The sequence below is a fragment of the Podarcis cretensis genome, assembly GCF_951804945.1.
Source record: "Podarcis cretensis genome assembly, chromosome: 17".
In the NCBI taxonomy this organism is placed as follows: Eukaryota; Metazoa; Chordata; class Lepidosauria; order Squamata; family Lacertidae; genus Podarcis; species Podarcis cretensis.
Genome location: NC_137187.1, coordinates 938,627 through 954,079, shown reverse-complemented (window position 1 = coordinate 954,079; position 15,453 = coordinate 938,627). Strand labels below are relative to the sequence as shown.

At 46.6% G+C, this 15,453-nt stretch overlaps 1 protein-coding gene across 4 annotated transcripts in view; it reads right to left on the bottom strand.

The window, feature by feature from the left end:
• Positions 1 to 15,453, bottom strand: part of CTC1 (CST telomere replication complex component 1) — a 46,237-nt gene that overhangs the window by 10,902 nt on the left and 19,882 nt on the right. For all 4 annotated transcript variants that reach the window (XM_079960226.1, XM_079960228.1, XM_079960229.1 and 1 more), the window contains 8 exons: positions 11,362 to 11,533; positions 10,052 to 10,255; positions 8,765 to 8,888; positions 6,896 to 7,010; positions 3,872 to 4,325; positions 3,146 to 3,235; positions 2,534 to 2,659; positions 2,253 to 2,317 (listed from right to left, as the gene is read on the bottom strand). In XM_079960226.1, coding sequence (XP_079816352.1) covers positions 2,253 to 2,317; positions 2,534 to 2,659; positions 3,146 to 3,235; positions 3,872 to 4,325; positions 6,896 to 7,010; positions 8,765 to 8,888; positions 10,052 to 10,255; positions 11,362 to 11,533 — 1,350 coding nt within the window. The remainder of the gene's footprint in view (positions 1 to 2,252; positions 2,318 to 2,533; positions 2,660 to 3,145; positions 3,236 to 3,871; positions 4,326 to 6,895; positions 7,011 to 8,764; positions 8,889 to 10,051; positions 10,256 to 11,361; positions 11,534 to 15,453) is intronic.

The window sequence follows — 15,453 nt, the reverse complement described above, 5'->3', positions numbered from 1 at the left end:
TTCTGGCCAGGAGAGCAAGGGGAGTATCCCAAGGATATGGAGGCTCTCTGATAAGCTCAGCTGGAATGTTGTAGGTTAAGACCTCCTGGCTGCAGCCTTCTCTGCCGATACTTAAGAGCTCTTGACGACTATAAATTACTTGTCCCTGAGTGTTCACAGTCCATAGCAGCAGTAAGTTCACAGATAAAAATAAAACACAACTCACTGAAAACCGGTCTTCGGAGTGCCGAGCCGCTGCAAGTGCTTGCGCCGCCATCTTGTCTCCGTAAAAACAAGATTCTAAAGAATCTCCTGGACTTCCCTCCTCCCTTTAGTGGGTCTTATTGTTAATCTTTTCCTTCTGCATCTTTTATAATAATCCATATTTTTGTATCTCCATTATATCCATAATTTGTCGTTACATTACAAGCATTATTGCAATCCCACTAATAATTTTAACTGTTTACAACGCGTTTTAAGGTAAATTATAAATTTTCTCCATTCCTTATTAATGTTTTGGCTCTCCTGATTCTTCCGGTCATTTTTGCCATTTCGGCGTAGTCTATCAACTTCATCTGCCATTCTTCTCTAGTAGGGACTTTATCTTCTTTCCGTCTCTGGGAACGGCCAGATTCTCAACCCAATATGTTTGTACTTTTAAAGTCACCATAGAACATTGGTCCTGAAAGACCTACATTGGCTCCCAGTATGTTTCCGAGCACAATTCAAAGTGTTGGTGCTGACCCTTAAAGCCCTAAACAGCCTCGGCCCAGTAGACCTGAAGGAGCATCTCCACCCCCATCGTTCTGCCCGGACACTGAGGTCCAGCTCCGAGGGCCTTCGGGCGGTTCCCTTACTGTGAGAAGTGAGGTTACAGGGAACCAGGCAGAGGGCCTTCTCGGTAGTGGCTCCCACCCTGTGGAACGCCCTCCCATCAGATGTCAAGGAAATAAACAACTATCTGACTTTTAGAAGACATCTGAAGGCAGCCCTGTTTAGGGAAGTTTTTAATGTTTGATGTTTTACCACTTTATTACTACTACGACAATGATGATGGGAGCTACTCAGAATAGCTGGGGAAACCCAGCCAGATGGGCAGAGTATTAATTAATTTATTATTATTATTATTATTATTATTATTATTATTATTACTATAGCACCTGGAGTGTCAGCATGTCAGATGCTTCAACGGGAAAGAATTATGGCTCCTGAGTGGGCACCATGTTGAGCGAGAGCAGGATTTATTGATTAAATTCCTATCCTGCCTTTCTTCCCAAAGGAGTCCAGGGTAGCAAACACCGAAGTGGTATCTACTTGGTACATCTATGGTCAAAAGGGGGGTGGGGAAAACAGGAGCAAAAGTGGAGGCAGCAAATCAACGCCATTAGAGGGCCAAGTTATTTGACAAAAGCAGAGAAAGTGCAATAAATCTGAAGGCAAAGGCCGACGAAAGGCGGCAACTGACGGACGGACACAAGACAAAGACAAGGACTGCCAAACTGTACCCTTAACATCCAGGGAGAAGACAGAGATTGCAGCAGATGGAGCTAAGCATCACATATTCCTCATCCCCCCACAAAAAAAACAGCGCAGGCTGAGTCAGTAACCACTTCCCTAATAGCATCATCACTGTGGAGACTTCCCAGTTCCGAAGGAACAATTTCCAGACATGAAGCTGAAGGCAGAAGAGGTGCAGATTCAAGCAAAGGTGTGTGGCAGAGGTATGGGATTGAAGGGGTCAGGACATGACACGGCCGCATGGTGCATATTGAGCAATGTGTGTCTTAAGTTGCATCTCTGGTGCTTAATCTTAACATGATCGCTTTTGGTCTTGTTTAAAAGCATCCATACATTAATCAATACATTACGGAGGTGGCACTCATGTATGGAGGGGACTGGTGGAGTTCAAGAGAGCGCCGCTTCCCTGATCCTCCTGACCATTGCGCATGCAAATTACTCTTCAGATTAAGACAAGGTCTGTGTGCACCTCATGTCCTCAGCTAGCTCTCTCTCTCATCTCAATACAAGGCACTGGTTCTCAAAAACCAGCTTCTCTCATATCCACAGCCGGATATGATGTTGGCATTAAAAGCCGGAATATCATTACATTTTCTTTTTAGTGGAGAGTCAGCAGCCAATACAAAAATTCCCCATTGCAGCAGGAACTAGTTGACTGGGCCATGGTGTTATCTGTGAATCTTTTTTTTTTAATGTTTCCCCACAGATTCTTTTATCAGCTTTGGTGAATAGGAACAGAGGGAAGGCTAGATTACCTGGAGCTGAGAATCTCCGCAATGGAAAACAGTCTTCGATCCATCTGCGGCACTGTCGAAACCAGCTGAAAAACAACATTCCTTTATAAAAACACAATGCAGTGTCAAACACTTAAAACTTCCTGACACGGCTGCCTTCAGATGTCTTCTAAAAGTTGCGTAGTTCTTTATCTCCTTGACATCTGGTGGGAGGGTGTTCTACAAGGCTATTACCATCAAGGCCTTCTGCTTGCTTCCCTGTAACTTCACTTGTCACAGTGAGGCAACACACACATGCCTACCTGAGAAATACAGGCTACATGGTGCAGGATGGCACCATCTGGAACAGGGAGAAACAAGGAGCGTCTCAGCGGATTCAGGTTTCCTTCTGCTGGTGAGCAGCACAGTTGATCAAAGATACCCAAGTCCTGCAAAAGCAATAGCACCAAACATATAGTCAGTGCTTTTCTTGCTGTGACAGTACTCACTAAATAGTACAGTCACCTCTCTTTCTTGAGCCACGTGGCAGCCATTTTATGCCGACAGCCATGGCACTTTTACCTAAAAAAGCACTGGATGTGGTACAGAATAGAAAAATCCAGTGGAGGCTCGGGTTGCGAACGTGATCCGTGCGGTTACATTTGTAACCTGCAGCGTTCGCAACCCGGGTCTGTACACGCACGGGTTGCGATTTGGCGCTTCTGCGCATGCGCAAAGTGCTATTTAGCGCTTCTGCACATGCGCGACCGCCAAAACCCAGAAGTAACCTTTCCCAGTACTTTGAGTTTCAGCAGTCTGTAACCTGAAAAAACACAACCTGAAGCAGCTGTAACCCGAGGTTACAGAAATGACTGGCAGGTCTCTTGTGAGGTTTCCAGGAATGGGTTGGAGCCGGAGCCGTTTTTCATCCTTACCGTGCACTGGGGGATGGTGAGCTGGTAGAGGTGATCCGGGTGCAGGAAGGGGAACCACCGGAGTGATTTCCTCAGGAACAGGAGCAACAGCTGAAGTGAGAGAATTTTTTAATAAAGGAAAAAAGAGAGGCCAGTAAGAGAAGACAGCCGATTATAAGTGTTGAGGCAAAACACATTAAGAAGCAACAGAATTGGCTTCCATGCAGAACAGGTGATCATTTGAGAGAACATGAGAATTAAAACCAGCTGGAACGCTGGAAATTCAATATACATCCGTACATAGCTGTCAAGCGTCCCTTATTTGGCGGGACAGTCCCTTATCCCAGCGCCATGTCCCGCTGCTGTCCCTTATTGATGATGTCCCTTAAATAAGCTCCTGAAGGTAATGGGGCCCTTTCCATGTCCAGCTGTCCTTTGTCAACAACAAATTGTTGCTATTTTTTGTGTTGAATATATGCTATATGGTAATTTATGGACCTAATAGGTATCTAAAGCCATTTGCACGCAACAAAATATGTATTTTATCAAAGTAATTGTTGATCCCTTATTTTGGCTGCTGATCCCTTATTTTCGAGGCTGCTGGTCCCTTATTTTCAAATCTGTAAGTTGACAGCTATGCGTCAGTAGAGGAACAATGCAGGAAGCAGCACTTATCTCAAAAGTCAACCTCCACTCCAGCCCCGGAGAGGATTCTGAAAACATCCCTTGCCCCCTCGCCTGACTTACTTTCTGCTGGGCTTCACTGGTCTCTTGCAGAGCAGAAGTGGTAAACTCTTGCCGGCACCCGGTTTCTCCAAGATTCTTGCACAGTTCAGGGCTGCCTTTCCATACCACTGTGGCTTGAAAGCAGAGTTGTGCTGCGCGGCCGCCTTTGCCCCCATCTCCGGAAGTCGGCAGATAGTTGCGCCAGACGAGCCCCTCTTTCTGCGTCACGAGGAACAGGCGGGACACGCAGCCGGCTTCCGCAGCGCTGCCCTGGGGAGGCTCTGCTGTGCTGGCGCCCGACTCTGCAGTTCCTGCGCCGGATACTCTCCCCTCTTGCGATCTTGGCTCGGCTGCTGAGGAGCCATCGCCTTCTGCTTGAGAAGAGGTCCTTTCATTCGCTCGGCGACCCTCGGAGGCTCTCTTTTCAGGAGTATAAAGGATCTCCACATCCTCAAAACAAAACTGTATGCAAGGCCTTGGAGGAGAGCAGAGAAGAGGGGTGAGTACAGCTCAAGCCCATTATTTACAATAATAAATACAGTGGTACCTTGGTTCTCAAACTTAATCCGTTCCGGAAGTCTGTTCCAAAACCAAAGCGTTCCAAAACCAAGGGGCGCTTTCCCATAGAAAGTAATGCAAAATCGATTAATCTGTTCCAGACTTTTAAAAACAACCCCTAAAACAGCAATTTAACATGAATTTCACTATCTAACGAGACCATGGATCCATTAAATGAAAGCAATATACAATGTACTGCAGTCACACAATCAGTCAATCAGTAGCTGAACTGGGTTCCACACAGTCACCAAAACAAAACAACAAGAGCCGCAAAACAAAAATGCAAAATAAATAGCAAAAACAGACAGAACTCAGCATAACACCCAAAACGGAAGTATGGCACTCAAATCGGAAGCGTAACACTCAAAACGGAGCATGTTCGGCTTCCGAAAAAAGTTCGCAAACCGGAACACTTACTTCTGGGTTTGCAGTGTTTCGGGTTCCAAGTTGTTAGAGTACCAAGGCGTTTGAGAACCAAGGTACCACTGTAAACATAGCTGTGGAAAAGGACTGCAGAGGCAAGCCTTTGGGGGGGGGGGTGTATGCTAAAAACATCTCTCTGTTGGACAGGACTTTTTTGCTGAATGCTGCTGCCAGTTTTCATATTATTGCTGAATTTTAGTTTACGTATGCTATTAAAGTGTATGCCCACATCCCAGTAGGTTATTTTTTCTTTGTTTGCATTTCTTATGCTGTGAAGCTGCTTTAAATGCCCCGAGGGCAGAAGAGCAGCAAACTCCAAGACTGTACCATTATTTACCAAAAGGACACTACAGTCGTACCTTGGAAGCTGAACGGCTTGGCTCCTGAACAAATCAGCTCCTGAACGATCGAAACTTGGAAGTTAGTGTTCCAGTTTCTGAATGGTTTTCGGAAGCCAAACGTCCGGGCGGCTTCCGATTGGCTACAGGACACTCCTGCAGAAAACCAGAAGCCACGCTTTGGTTTTTTGAACAGTTCCGGGAGTCAAATGGACTCCCAGAATGAATTCTGTTCGAAAGCCAAGGAACCACTGTACAGTGGTGCCTCGCAAGACGAAATTAATTCGTTCCGCGAGTTTTTTCGTCTTGCGATTTTTTCGTCTTGCGAAGCACGGACTTTGGAAAAGCTTCAAAAATCACCAAAGTCTTCAAAAACCTCAAAAAAGGCTACCACACCGCGTGCTACGAGTTGCTCCTCGAAGTGAATGCACGGTTTTAAGAAAAAGGAAACAAACTTGCAAGACAAAGGAAACAAACTTGCAAGACGTTTCCGTCTTGCGAAGCAAGCCCATAGGGAAATCCGTCTTGCGAAGCAACTCAAAAAACGAAAAACTCTTTCGTTTTGCGAGTTTTTCGTCTTTCGAGGCATCCGTCTTGCGAGGTACCACTGTATCTGTCAGGGGCAGAGGAGGAGGAATGGTAGAGACCAGCTCCCCTCCCTGACCCTTTCAGGGAGGAGGAAGTGGAAGACAGTTTAGATTTACAACAGGCGTTTACGGGAGGTCACAGCTCAGAGGCAGATGAGGGGGAAAGTTGGGAAATAATGGGAAAGGAGGAGGAGGAAGCAGCAGCAGAGGGGCGACAGCCGATGGACACTGTGTTTTTAGAAAGTATTCCAGACCCTCCATCTCCCAAAACCCAGCAAGCCTTGAAAGTAGGAGAGCAAGGAGCTCAAAGAAAGAGGGCACATAGCAGCAGCACCTGTAGAAGTGATGAATGGGGAAGTGGGAGAGATGGGGGGGGGGTGGAGATTCACTTGGGATAATGCCATTATCCAAGAGGCTGGGTTCTATAGCTTCTCTCTGTAGTTACTGAATTAAAAAAAGATGGTAAGAAACCTTCCTTGTCTTTATACTTTCTGGGCAAGCAGCCAGGAGACACTGGCAGAATCCTAACACTATCCGTGCATGAGAAAAGGGCTATCCACAGCCTTGGGGGAAGCAGAAGGTTTACGGAGCTACTCACTCACCCCACAGAGTGTTTGTTGTGGGGGAGGAAGGGAAAGGAGAATGTGAGCCGCTTTGAGACTCCTTAGGGTGGTAATAAAGCGGGATATCAAATCCAAACTCTTCTCCTCTTCTTCCTCCTCCACCGCTTCTATATTAGAACCTTCCACCTGTGTGCTTTGTACAACTCTGAGGCCCTGCCATGGTCTCAATCTTTCGGGGGCTCAGAGAAAGGGGGAGACTTGCCTTAATAATAATAATTATTAGCTTTGCCACCCTTTCCCTTCCCATATATTTGGGGGAGTCCTAGTCTAGACTATTTCCTCCCCTCCCCTATGCATTTGGGCTAATATTTTAATGTTTCAGTATTTTAATGTTGTATTTTAATCTTGTTCTTAAGTTGTATTGATTCAACTTGTTATTATTATTTCTTGTTAGCCGCCCTGAGCCCGGCCTTGGCTGGGGAGGGCGGGGTATAAATAAAAACTATTTATTTATTTATTTATTTATTTATTTATTTATTTATTTTTACGGTCGGAGACCAGCTTGTGGAGACTTGCCTTGTTTTCTTCTCCTTTATGTGCTCGTGTGACCCCAGCTGCTGCCAGGAAGGGAAATCACTTCGAAGGAATTGCTCGATTACAAACTGAAATATTTCTACCTGCAGGAGGCACCCTGCGATAAACAAACAACAATAACAGAAATAGACACCACACCAACAGTTAAGCAAAGCTGGCTAAATAAAAAGTCTTGACTGTGAAGCAGATGGAGATGCTTGGCAGAAGGCTTGGTCCTCAAATCTAAAGCAAGTCATTCTACTCTCTGAGCCAAATCTCCTATTCTCAAAACACAAACTCATCCTTATCTGACCCAGTACATTCCAGGGGCAGAGACTGAGAAATCTGGCTTAGCTTTGAGCTTTGAGCACAAAGCAGTCCGGACACCAGTGCATTTCCATCTGTAGTCACTTGGGACAAATTAGATAGGTAGCCGTGTTGGTCTGCCATAGTCAAAACAAAAAATTCCTTCCAGTAGCACCTTAAAGACCAACTAAGTTAGTTCTAGGTATGAGCTTTCATGTGCATGTGTATCTGAAGAAGTGTGCATGCACACAAAAGCTCATACCTAGAAATAACTTAGTTGGTCTTTAAGGTGCTACTGGAAGGAATTTTTTGTTTTGACTTGGGACAAAGTTAGCAATCTGTTTATGAAGGTAAAATAGGGATGAGGGGGACTCCAATTACAGTGGCACCTCGGGTTAAGTACTTAATTCGTTCCGGAGGTCCGTTCTTAACCTGAAACTGTTCTTAACCTGAAGCACCACTTTAGCTAATGGGGCCTCCTGCTGCTGCTGCACGATTTCTGTTCTTATCCTGAAGCAAAGTTCTTAACCCGAGGTACTATTTCTGGGTTGGCGGAGTCTGTAACCTGAAGTGTATGTAACCCGAGGTGCCACTGTATGGGAAGGGGCAGGCAGGCTGGAGGGCAAGATAAAATAAGATCTTTCTCCAAGCTAGAGCCCTCAGCAGCATCAGAAATTTAGCAAGGATTGGAAATCCCCTTTTCCTGCCGCCCCACAAACCATAGCGGCAGCAGATAATACATTGCAGAGTTCTCCTGGCGACTCCCTTGCAACTGAAAATAGCAACTTGCAATCCAATATTTGGTGAGGGGTGATACTCCCAAAACTACCAAGATTGTTTCAGGGTATTTAGCCGAGATCTTTAAAGCTAAATCTAAAGTTACCTGATTTATTCAATGGTGGTTATTTAGTCTTTTATATACTGTATGTCTTTGGATTATCAATCTGTTTGGATGACTTTGTATGATTTTACTGTTTTAACGTATGCCAATAAATGCTAGTTACAAGTTACAATATGTTTGTCCCTAATGTTGCGCAGGCCTTCTCCAGAGCTAGAACCCAAAGCAAGATTAAACCACAGATATCAAGAGCCCTTTTAAAATTAAAGGCAACATTATTTCACCCCTTTCTGAAGTCCGAGGAATTGCAAATATTTGTTTCCGTGCTTCTTAATTAATACAAAGCTGGTTTTTAAAAAAATGCATTTTCTTGACTTGGTTGGTGAAGATTGCATGGCTAAGAACAGGCTATTTGGTTTCCTTGTCAGGTGTCAGACCTTTTTATCGTGATGTGTAACAATCTATTTTGGCAATTTTGTTCAAATGTAAAAGCTGTCTTAGTATTGTATTTTGGAAATTTGTTTAGAATACTATACTATGTTCTTACTATGCGCTAATCTATCTTCCCAGGGTTTTTGTTTAAAGGTCCAATACAATGGTTTCTTTTGAAGAAAGCTATCCTCTTAAAATCAAAGCTGTGTAATAATTTTCTAAGTCCTAAGAGCCAGCATCATATTGTTGGTTTTTAAGAGCACTCAAATCACAGAATCGATATAGGATGGACACACCTACTAAAGACGTATCAGCAAATGGCCGGCCATCTCTGTGGAATATTATACAAGGGACTGCTTTGCTTCTGTCTTGTAACTTGAGGGTTCCACTGCTGGAAGAGTCCAGCCACCCAAGCAACACCTACCCACCCAAAAAAGAGAAAAGAAAAGGAAAAGGTGAAGAACACGGACGAGTCATAATGATTAAATGATGCTATTCCCACACATTTTCCAGGGATCTCTTTGTAATGAAATAATAAGCATTTGTATAACACGATGGGAGTGTGCAAAGCACTTAAAATCACAGGATTACAGATTGTAGAGTTGGAAGGGAACCCTGAGGGTGTCATGCTTCAGGGAATTGTCTTCCTCCCCCATGGCTGTTAGTGAGCAGATCAAATGAAAGGGAATTATTACCAGTTAGTCTCTTTAATAAACACAGCAAAGGACAAAAGATAGCATCTACCCAGAATGGCGGTTCCCCCAATTAAGGCTTACACCCCTTCCGTCTCTATTGATCTACGTCACTCCTACATCTTGTAATCTGAGCTTGTACCCTCTGCGCTTTCTGTTCTGAGAGTTTCTGAGCTCTTCTCAACCTTGGGGAGGGTGCTGGAGGAATGCTGTCCAACGACTGTAAATATGTAAACCCCTCTTTTAATAATAACAATAACAATAATAATAATAATAATAATAATAATAATAATAATAATTTATCATTTATACCCCGCCCATCTGGCTGGGCTTCCCCAGCCACTCTAGGCGGCTTCCAACAAAATATTAAAATACCATAATACATCAAACATTAAAAGCTTCCCTAAACAGGGCTGCCTTCAGATGTCTTCTAAAAGTCTGGTAGTTGTTTATCTCCTTGACATCTGGTGGGAGGGTGTTCCACAGGGCAGGCGCCACTACCGAGAAGGCCCTCTGCCTGGTTCCCTGTAATTTGGCTTCTTGCAGTGAGGGAATCACCAGAAGGCCCTCGGCGCTGGACCTCAGTGTCTGGGTAGAATGATGGGGGTGGAGACGCTCCTTCCAGTGTTTCTTCTCCTAGCCGCTCCCCATCCAGTTATTCCCAACTTCCGCCATCTGAACTAAGCCCCTCTGCAAACCACTGTTCCAAATCTATATTGTCCTCCTGCTCCTGGGAAGATTCAGGAGCAGGAGCAGAGGGAGGTGATGGCTCCCACCATTTCTCCTCAGTGCAGCCTTCCTCAGCACGGTCCCTGACAGAGGGTCATCCAGTTCAACCCCCAGCAAGTTCAGGAACGTTGCTGCTTTTAGGAAGCTGAATTTAGCACTTACCATCCGAGGCTGAAAGCTCTCAGCAGAGAAACTGGAGTAGGACCAGGCCAATCGGCGATTCAGCTCCACGGCGATTACGTTGCAGAGCTCGGGGGCTGAGTTCAGTTGTTGCTGGGGACTGAGGCTTTCCCAGCCCATCTTCTCAGCCATGGCAGACAGCAGAGAGAAAGGCGGAATCTGACATGGCGGCTCCAAAATCTGATACTAAGAAAGGATTGAGAACGTCAAATTATCCTCTATCTCTAGGAAGAGACGGAAGCACTCGGGGCTACAATCAGGAGTAAGAAAAGGTAAAGGACCCCTGGACGGTTAAGTCCAGTCAAAGGTGACTATGGGGTTGTGGCACTCATCTCACTTTCAGGCCAAGGGAGCTGGCATTTGTCCACAGACAGCTTTCCGGGTCATGTGGCCAGCAGGACTAAACCGCTTCTGGTGCAACGGGACACCGTGACGGAAACCAGAGCGCACAGAAACACTGTTTACCTTCCCGCCAGAGCGGTACCTATTTATCTACTTGCACTGGTGTGCTTTCATTTTTTATTTTATTTTTTAATTTTTTTTAGAGAGAACATTTTTTTTTTATTAAAGGTTTTCTTAAACAAAAAAAACAAAACAGAAAAAGAAACAGAAATACAATTGACATAACCATATTTTCTTCACTTTTTGGACTTCCTCACATCTCTCGCTCCTGCATTCCAAAATTATACAATTTCAATCACCAATTTATCACCTTGTTTCCATTCTTATTCTATAAATTACCAATATTATGTCCCTAACTTTTAATACTTTTAGTTAAGTCTTAATTACCCAATTTAAACATAATAATTATTCAAAATTTATTTTTCTCTTTAAGTTCACTTATTCTCCTATTCTTTTCAACTAACTTATTGGAGCCATGTTAATTTCAATCTCGCGTCCTTCTTAGCACTCATGTAGTTTACAATGTTTTTGTAAATAGTCTTTAAATTTCTTCCAATCCTCTTCCACTGCTTCCTTGCACTGGTGCGCTTTCAAACTGCTAGGTTGGGAGGAGCTGGGACAGACCAACGGGAGCTCGCTCCGTTGCGGGGGTTCGAACCGCTGACCTTCCGATCGGTTTAGACATCCTCTCAACATTACTAGCAAGTCCTCCATTCATGGAGCTAAAGGACCGCTGGACAGTTAAGTCCAGAAGAATTTGACTATGGGGTGTGATACTCACTCTGTCACGGGGATTCGAACCACCGACCTTCCGACTGGCAAGCCCAAGAGGCCCAGTGGTTTAGATCACAGCACCACCCGCGTCCCTGCACAGTCAGGAGTAGAATTACCTGCTGCAGGGGGCAGTGGTGCTCTTCCGCCAGAATCTCTTGATGGATGTTTCTCTCTTCTTTTCCGAGGGGCACCAGAACATTCACAATAGGAACAATAAACTTCTCTGCTGCCGCCTGGGCTTGGTGGCTAAGGCAGTGCAAGGACTGCTGGTGCGGAAGGATACAAAACCTAGGAGGAATTATGGATGCATTAGCACCTGCCAGGTTCAAGCAACCCTCAAATAAAAACTCCAGGAAGGGGGAAATGCAAACAACAGGTGGAGATAGTACGAAGGAAGCAGAGAACAAGCCGAGACAACAGTAAGGGAAAAGGATATGGGATGTGAATTTACACATCCAAGAAAAGGTCAGTCTAAGATATTCCCACACAATGGGACATTTTATACCTTCTGGGATCGAAGTCCTTTGTTACCCTCCCACTTTGGTCTCAAGTTCTTCATTACTATGTGTCAGGGAACTGCCATCGGAAGGACAGGTGGTGAGAAGGCTTCAGCAGAATAGGAGAGCCTCTTCTTCAGGAGAAGAGGGAACCAGTAGGGGGAGTGCGGGAGCTCCAAAGGAAAGGGAGTCGGAGGGGAGGCTCTGGGATACTTCCAGTGAGAACAGCGAGGAGGTATCAGAACAGCCCATAAGGACTCCCACCCCCCGCCGGAAGCTGTCACGCAGGGAATCCAGGAGGCGCATGTCTGTGAAACAGCTCTTATGTTGGAAACGTTTCCGCAAACGCCCACTGTCAGATTCTACCAGCGACTGAGGGAGCCATGCTCAAGGGCTCTTCTCAAGGCAGGGTTTCACTACACAGAGTGAGCTCTGAGGGATCCAGCTTTGACGCACAAGCTGCTCATTATCCCACCACAGCAATCTGACAGTCCCTGAAAGCAGCTTGTGCAAAGAGAGGCATCATGAGCAACCCAGCCGGAGGCGGAGATGGGGGAGCAGCTGCAGCCGGTCCTAGCCTGGAAGAAAGGTACAGGATGTTGGAGGTACAGTTAGCTCTGCAAACGGCGAGGCTGGAGGAGAGGAGGGCTCATGATGCAGAAAAGGGGAAAGCCGCCCAGCTCTCGAGGAAAGTGCCAGGACTGGTGCAGAAGTTTGGGGGTGATCCCAGGAATTATCAAGCCTTCAGGACAGAGATGCAATATGCCCTCAATCTGCAGTTTGATGATTTTCCTGATGAGGATTCGAGGGTTGGTTTTGTGATTGGGCATCTCGAAGGCACAGCCCGAGATTGGGTGAGGCCACTAATGGTAGCCAATAATGAAGCCCTAAGGGACACAAGGAAGTTTTTTCGCGCCATGGATCTGATGTTTTCCAGCGAGATTGAGCAGGGAGTGGCGCGCAGGCAGTTAATGGCGTGTAAACAAGGGAACCGATCTGTCCGTGAGTACTGGACTGAGTTCACCATGTTGATCCATAAATTAGGATGGGATTTGTCAGCGGAACCGATACAAATGCTGTTCGAAGAAGGACTATCTTCGGCAGTGAAAGACGAACTTTCCCGGGGGCCCAGGGCGGAGTCTATGGACCTTCTGACTAAATCAGCGCTGGCCATAGGCTCACGCCAGGAGGCCAGAGCCTTGGAGAAGCGGGAAGGGAAAGGGGAGCGTTGGAGGGATTTCCGCATTCCAGAGATGCCAGAGCAGCCTTCTCTGCCAGCAGAGCCGATGGAAATCGGAACAGCGCGCGCGCGCGCAATTTCAAACCCCAGTGAAGGGCGGAAGAAGGAGGGGAAAGGCGCCAAGAAATGTTTTCTCTGCCAACAGCCAGGTCATTTTGCCAGAGTTTGTCCGCAAAGAAAGGAATGGCAAGGAATGGCGGGAGCTGTTGGGGAGGAGGGAGAAGGAGCTAAGGAGCAAGTAAAAGCCAACGCCTGGCTGCCACCGACGGGGCACAGCAGCCAGGCCAAGGAACAGTAAATGTGCCCACGGCAGAACCCCCAAGACCAGCTCTTGTAATAGAGGTATTGCTGGAGCTGGCAAACGGACACCCACTAAAAGTGAAGGCGCTATTAGACTCAGGCAGCTCCTGCAACTTTATGAGTAAGGAGTTTGCAGCCGCCCATCAGATACAAACCATTCCTTTAAAAAATCCCCTGCAGGTGACCACGATTGATGGGAGGGCGCTGTTGGGGGGAGAAGTAGACCAGCAGACGGTCCCCATGACAATGAGGGTGGCAAGACACACGGAACGGATAGCGTTTAATATAGCCACGTTGGGAGGAGCGCCCATCATTTTGGGGATGAGCTGGCTAGCGCTGCATGATCCGCTTGTGGGATGGCATCAGAGAGTGGTTTCCTTTGGGTCAGCACATTGTATGGGACACTGCACAGAGAAAGGGGGCCAAGCAGGCACTCAGGCCACGTTAGCAAAGATAGAAGCAATGGAACAAGGTAGGGTACCACGACAATATGCAGATTTTGCCGACGTCTTCAGCGAAAGGGAAGCAGATAAACTACCCCCGCACAGAGCCTTTGACTGCCAAATCAACTTACTTCCAGGAGCGCAATTGCCAGTGGGCAAGGTGTATGCAATGTCTGACAGAGAGATGCAGGAGCTAAGGGAGTTTATTGACAAAAACCTCAAGCGTGGGTTCATCAGGGAGTCACGAGCGGTGGGGGGTAGCCCAGTGTTCTTTGTAGACAAAAAAAACTCGGACAAACCGAGATTAATTGTGGATTTCAGGGCCCTAAACGCAGTGTCCGAACCCGTGACCTTCCCTATGCCCAGAATCGATGACATTCTGACCCGGGTGAGAAAAGGGAAGATTTTTACCAAGCTGGACCTGAGGGGGGCGTATAACCTGATACGTATGAGAAAGGGAGATGAGTGGAAAACCACTATGTTCACCCCCTTGGGGGCATTTGAGTACTGCGTTATGCCTTTCGGCCTCCAGGCGGGTTCCGCAGTATTTCAATCATTTATTAATCACGTACTAGGACCATTGCTGTACAAGAACTGCGCTGCGTTCTTGGACGATGTGCTGGTGTACTCAGAGGATGAAGAGCAGCATGTGCGAGATGTAAGAGAAGTACTGAGCAAACTGCAAGAAAACCAGCTGTGGGTGAAACTGGAGAAGTGTCAGTTTCACGCCAGGGAGGTGGAATTCCTTGGGTACCGGTTGTCGGACAAGGGGCTGGCCATGGATCCTAGCAAGGTGCAAGCAGTGCTGGAATGGAGGTCACCGAAAACTAAGAAAGATGTGCAGAGGTTTTTGGGGTTCGGAAACTTCTATCGGAAGTTCATCAAGAACTTCGCCCATTTAACAGCCCCCATCACGGATTGTCTCAGCAGTAAGAAGAAATTTGTCTGGACGGAAGAAGCGCAGCGAGCTTTCGAAAGTTTAAAGAGGGCGTTTGCTTCGGAAGAACAACTTTTACACGTGGATCTGCAGCAGCCGATGAGGGTGGAAACCGACGCGTCTGACAGAGCGGTGGGGGCCGTGCTTCTGCAGCCAGGAGCGAATACGTCGGAATGGAAGCCGTGTGCCTTCTTCTCGAGGAAATTGAACAAGTCTGAGAGGAATTATACAGTGTACGACAGAGAATTACTCGCTATCCACCCAAGGACTGCCGTTCAAGGGAGGGTGTAAGAAATTGAGACCCAAACGGTTGGGACCCTTTGAGGTCATACAGCAGGTCAACCCAGTAGCATTCAAACTCCGATTGCCCAGTCACATGAAATTGCACCCAGTATTTCACAGGTCATTACTGTCGCCCTACAGAGAGGGGTGTGAGTGGGGGGAACGTGAGAGGGAGGTCACCCGGACACCCGTCATAGAAGAGAGAGAACGCAACATGGATGTGGCAGGGATCATTGATTCCAGGTGGAAGGGGAATCAGGTGGAATACTTGGTAGAATGGGAGGGGGAGGAAGAGTCAGAAAACGCATGGGTACCGGCAGAGGAAGTCAAGGACGAGATTTTAATAGAAACGTTTCATCGGCGTTTCCCAAGTAAACCACAACCAGTGGCAAGGTTTAGGAGGGAACACTTCGGGACTACAGATGAGGAAGGGGAATTTGAAGGGTTCCCAGAGTCGGAAGTGGAGGTGGAAACAGATTCCGACGAAGGAGAGGAAGAGGGGGAAAGAG